This window comes from Neophocaena asiaeorientalis, unplaced genomic scaffold, assembly GCF_003031525.2.
Source record: "Neophocaena asiaeorientalis asiaeorientalis breed wild unplaced genomic scaffold, Neophocaena_asiaeorientalis_V1.1 scaffold489, whole genome shotgun sequence".
Taxonomy (NCBI): Eukaryota; Metazoa; Chordata; class Mammalia; order Artiodactyla; family Phocoenidae; genus Neophocaena; species Neophocaena asiaeorientalis.
The window spans coordinates 3934749-3939673 of NW_020174791.1; the positions used below are offsets into that span (position 1 = coordinate 3934749).

The window sequence follows — 4925 nt, forward strand, 5'->3', positions numbered from 1 at the left end:
TGCGTCCCCCAGGGCTCTGAGACACACGAACCCATGATCCGCCCCCGCCTGCCTGTGGTCACCGCTTGCAGGGTGCAGAGTAGCCTTGTGCCTGGGGCTAGGCTGAGCCCCCCTTCTTCTGCAGCTGAAATCTTTCCTCCGGGAGTGCAAGGTGGCCAACTACTGCCGTCAGGTGCGCCAGCTGCTCGAGAAGGTGCAGGAGAACGCAGAACACATCCGCAGGCTCCGCCAGAGGGTCTCCTTCGGCGTGTCCGACCAGCGCGCAGTGGTCAGCTGGGGGCTGGTGCCGGGGCCCGGGGGCCACTGGTCAGTGTGTGGCTGAGGTCTGGGGCTTTGCCTGGGGTGGGACGTGACCCTGGATCTCGCTGCACAGGATGCCTGGGAGAAGCGGACCCGGGAGGAGGGAACCCCGCTCACGAAGTACTACAGCCAGTGGCGGAAGCTGAGGGACCGTGAGATCCAGCTGGAGATCAGTGGCAAAGAGCGGGTATGGTGGGGGGGTGTCGGGGATGTGGGCACGGCTGGGAGGATGTCAGCGGGGTCGGTGGGTGCTGCCCCCAGCCACCCTAGCTGCACCGAGTGCTGGCGCTGCCGATGCTCTGAGGAGGCGGATGGTGGGCAGAACCGGGGAGAGTGTGGGGGCTTCTCCCACGACCCTCAGGTGGAGAGGCCGCAGGGCTGTGCTGGGGCAGAGGCTGCTGCCCCTCAGGCCTGACGGGCTGGGGATTTTGGAGGAGTGCGTGCTGGGCTGACCTTGTCACCTAGGCCAGCCTGTGGACACCAGGAGGGCCAGCGGGGAGGTACAGGAAGAGCTCTAGCTCTGTCTTTGGGTCTGGGCCTGATCGGTGGGTGCGTGACGTTGTGACCTGAGGGGACAGCTCCGTGCCAAGCGGCATGACTGTCTGCATCCCTGTCCTGGTGTCAGTGTGGGCAGGCCGCCTGTTCTGGGAGTGATGGCTGAAAATTAGGGAAGGAGCATGGTTGGAGCCTGCAGCTTTGATGTCACTTAGCGGCCTCCTCCCTGGCCCGGTAGGGCGGCTGTCCAGGGAGCCTACCCAGTGATGCCGACCAAGTGTCCCAAAAGTGGCCAAGCGGGGTCCTTGCGTGGGGGTGGGGGCTGGAGGCTAGAGGAGTGCCTCATGGGGTAGGAGGGTGCAGGACTGGGTCTGGAATGTGAGTCGGGCTTGGGCTTGGGCTGTGGTTTGGGCTGTGGCCAGTGGGCAGGCAGCCCTGAGAGCCCACCCTCACCTGCAGCTCTGGGTCCCTGTCCTTCCAGCTGGAAGATTTGAACTTCCCAGAGGTAAAGCGCCGCAAGGTGGCGGACAGGAAGAGTGAGGACAGAGCAGAATTCAAGGACCTCTTTGATCTGGACGGCGCTGAGGACGCCGATGCCGCCCCCGACTTCCCAGAGAGAGGTGGGGCCCCCAGGCCTTGTGTCACCCCCTCCCACCACCACCTTTCAGGGCAGTTCTGGGTCCTCTCCCACTTGAACAGAGGAGACCTAAGGGAAAGTGGGGTCCAGGGCTGTGCCCCGGCCCCCGTCCTGCCTTAGCTGCCCCTCTGTGCGTTCGCTGGTGGGTCCACCCCCATGGGCTCTTGTGCTTGGTCCCTAGGGACGCCTGGGTCCCCAAGAGCTTGGCAGAGGGTGGAGGAAGTCAGCGGCTCAGAGGGTAAGTGGTTCCTGAGAGCGTGGGGTGCCGTGGTTTTTGAGCCCATCTGTCTGGGGACCGAGACTGTCATGGGGGATCTGGTGGGTGGGCAGGGCCATCGGCTCTAAGCTGGGCCCACGGCCTCCCCCCTCCCCCACACACTGGGCCAGCTGCTCCATCCCCGCTGGCTCTGGCCCCCGGCAACAGCAGCAGCGATAAATTAATTAGTGCTGTGATTAATTAGTGATGAGTAACCTCCCAGGCTGGCTTCTTCCTGATAAAGCAGAATTTATGTAGCTGTGCACTCTCCCTGCAGATGGAAGCCCAGACACAGAGGCGGGGCCGGACCCCCAGGAGCCGTGGCGGCTGGCCCAGGGGCCGGAGGATGAGCTGCAGGATCTAGAGCTCTCTGAGGACGAGGACGAGGACGACTGAGGGCTGCCCGCCTGGAGCCTTGTGGGGGGCTGCTGCATGGTGTTCCCAAGCTCACTAGGCAGTCAGGTGTGCTGCTTCCCGGCTGCGGCTGAGCCGAGGCCCTGGGGTCCGTGCCCACGCAGGGCTTAGATGGTAGATAGAGCTTTATTTTTACAACATAAGAGACCAGAAAGGACCAAGTGCTGTTCCAAGTCTTGGAGTGGTGGCCGTGGGAACGTAAACCACCGTGGGGCTGGCCTCCTGCCGCAGCTTATGGTGGCGGGTGAGACGCACCTACCCCGCGAAGGTGCCGACCTGGAGTGGGGCTCTGCCCGGCGTTGGCACGCAGTCATGCCGTGCGCACGGCCGACACCGCAGGGCCTGGGGTGCGCCTGCGCCTTCTCCATCTCTGCTTTGTCTGCAGTCACCCAGCGTGCAGCGCCCCCGCCCCGGGCCTGGGTTCAGTCCCCACGCGGTCTGCACCGGGCCCTGCAGGCACCCCCCAGAGAGTCTTTGGAAACTCATTCTTTTCCTCTTAAATCATGTGTTTTCATTTTAAAAATTGTGTTTTTGCATCCAAAACCGAAAGGAGGATAAGCTGTGGGGTTGGGGGCCTTTGCCGGGGAGCAGCCGGCAGTGAAGGATGGGGGGTCTGACACCAGCTCAGCACAGAGGCTGGGAGGGGTCCGCGGGCCCTGGGAGCAGAGCCACGGTTCCGTTCTCCTGCTTGGGTGAGGCTCGGCTGGCAGGGGGCTGCGCGCCCCCATAGGGCGAGGGGGCCGGTGCTGGGGACAGGGGCTGCTCCCCCGAGTTGAGCTCCCTCTCGGGAACCCGCAGCGTTGGTGGCTGCAGCGGCAGAGCCACGGGGAAGCTGGCCATGTAGAAGACTCGGCCCAGGCGCTTGGCCACCTGTGGAGAGACGGGCCTGGATGGGGCCTGCGGGGCTGCTACTGTGTAGCCACATGCAGAGCCTCGGTGCTGCCCCTCCGTTGTCTGGAGACCACTGCCCCCAGCAGGCGCTCACCTGGGCCCGGATCTTGAGAGCAGGCCCCAGCTTCAGCCCCATGGTGGTCAGGAGATGTTCCTCTGTCAGCAGGGGCAGGGTCTCCCCGTCAATCCCCTGTTCTCTGAAGACCTGGGGGTGGGGGGCACAGTGTCAGGGCACGAGTGCCAGGGCTGTGTGTCCTGGGGTGGCCTCAAAGCTCTCCAGAGAAAGCAGAGCCAAGAGGAGCGGCTGGCGCAGCTTGCAGGAGAAAGCGTCAGATGAAAGTCTCCTGTGTGTTAGGCACGTGTCCCACCTTGGAGGCGGAAGCACTGACAGCAAGCACTGACTGGGGGCACTGGTGCACACCCCACCCCCGCAGTCTTTGAGGAGAAACTTGGGGTGGGAAGCAGCGCTAGCGGGGGTGCTCAGACCATCCTGGGCGGGGCCCCTCACCGGTGCATATTCTCCACAGCCGGACAGGCCGCCCACAAAGCTGCAGACGTCGTCCACTGTCCACTTGCTGACATCCTCGGGCGCTGTGGCCCCCTCCCCATCCATGAAGAGGCCCCCCGTGGCGCCTGGGTTGGGGGTAGAGTGTTACTAGGACTCTGGCCAGCTCTTTCCTATGCTCCCACCCCTGTCTGCTGACCTTTGTTCGCCCTAATTGTTCAGAAATGTTGGACTGATGACGGAAAGGGATCTTTCTCCCGGTGGACGCCCTCCCTGAGACCCTGGGTGGGGGATGGGGGACTGGGTCTCCTTCCACCCCATGGAGGGATCTAAAGGCATGGCAGGGGTGCCCACCTGTGTGGAAGTAGGGGCTGACCGTGTAGGGCAAGCCCAGGGGCAGTGGAGGGGGCAGCATGGACCCTGAGGCAAGCCCCTTCCCCTCAGAGCTGGCCCCTCCAGTTGGGCCCTGGCCCCCAGCAGCCACCATCTCGGGGTCCTCTCCGTCTGAGTCCTTGGGGGGCTCATCTTCAGAGCCGTCTTGTGCCCAGAGCCCAGCCCCTGTGGTCTCCTTGGGCTCACTGGGCCGGGCTGAGGCAGGGCTGGGGCCCCCCTTCTGAGGAGCTCGGCGGGCAGGCTCCTGGGGCGGGGTGGGAGGACCAGGGCCCGGGGGTCCCTGGGGAGGCAGGGCCAGCAGGGGGGCAGAGCTGTGTCTCAGCACTAGCATAGCCCCGCGCCGCTGCAGCTCCTCGGCACCGTCGGGTGGGCGCAGGGCGGCCTCGGGTGCCAGCAGCTGCGGCCGGTGCGCGCTCTCCAGCTCCTTCTGGCGCAGCAGCTCTGCCGACATCTCCAGCCTGGCCGTGGAGACAGACCGCAGAGTATCAGCCAGCTCGGCAGTGACACTTGCCGCCCCGCCGCCCCACCCCCGGCTGAAGCACCTACCGGGCCAGGTTCTGCTTCCGCAGGAGCTCCTGCTGCCGGGCGAGCATCTCCGCCTGGGCAGGGGGCAGGAAGCCGTAGCCTGGTGGGAAGGGGACAGACCACGAGGCCGGGTGGCCGAGTGGTCCAGGGCCACCCAAGCCCGCCCTGGTCTGTCCTTGGCTTCCATAGGGGAAGGGGCGGGTTCGCCGGGAGCACTGATGGGCACGCGGTCTGTGACAGACGAACCCGGATGGCCCCGCACCAACAACCCCACCCCCCAACCTCCGGGTCACAGAATCGCGCTCCAGCCTACTCCTCACCTGGGGTCTGGCACAGGGCCGAGGGCACCCCCAAAAAGGGGGGCCTGAGGTGGGGGCCCAGAGCGATGTGGGGGGCATTCTGGGGCGACAGCAAGGGGGGCGGCTGCGACAACTCCCTGTGGACAGCAGGGTGGTGAGCCGCGCGCGCCGCAGCCTCGGGCCCCCTCCCCGCGCGCCCCCTTCTTCCCG

At 65.6% G+C, this 4925-nt stretch overlaps 2 protein-coding genes across 3 annotated transcripts in view; one reads left to right on the forward strand and one right to left on the reverse strand.

Moving 5' to 3' along the window:
* NOC2L (NOC2 like nucleolar associated transcriptional repressor) overlaps positions 1–2604 on the forward strand; it is a 12406-nt gene extending 9802 nt beyond the window's left edge. For both annotated transcript variants that reach the window (XM_024760295.1, XM_024760296.1), the window contains exons 15-19: positions 125–268; positions 374–487; positions 1277–1415; positions 1614–1670; positions 1966–2604. In XM_024760295.1, coding sequence (XP_024616063.1) covers positions 125–268; positions 374–487; positions 1277–1415; positions 1614–1670; positions 1966–2084 — 573 coding nt within the window. In that variant the 3' untranslated portion in view covers positions 2085–2604. The remainder of the gene's footprint in view (positions 1–124; positions 269–373; positions 488–1276; positions 1416–1613; positions 1671–1965) is intronic.
* A 31-nt stretch (positions 2605–2635) lies between these two features.
* SAMD11 (sterile alpha motif domain containing 11) overlaps positions 2636–4925 on the reverse strand; it is an 18833-nt gene continuing 16543 nt past the window's right edge. Inside the window, exons 9-14 of the mRNA XM_024760297.1 lie at positions 4737–4852; positions 4438–4516; positions 3853–4349; positions 3502–3626; positions 3088–3198; positions 2636–2972 (exon numbers count right to left, since the gene is read on the reverse strand). Coding sequence (XP_024616065.1) covers positions 2727–2972; positions 3088–3198; positions 3502–3626; positions 3853–4349; positions 4438–4516; positions 4737–4852 — 1174 coding nt within the window. The 3' untranslated portion in view covers positions 2636–2726. The remainder of the gene's footprint in view (positions 2973–3087; positions 3199–3501; positions 3627–3852; positions 4350–4437; positions 4517–4736; positions 4853–4925) is intronic.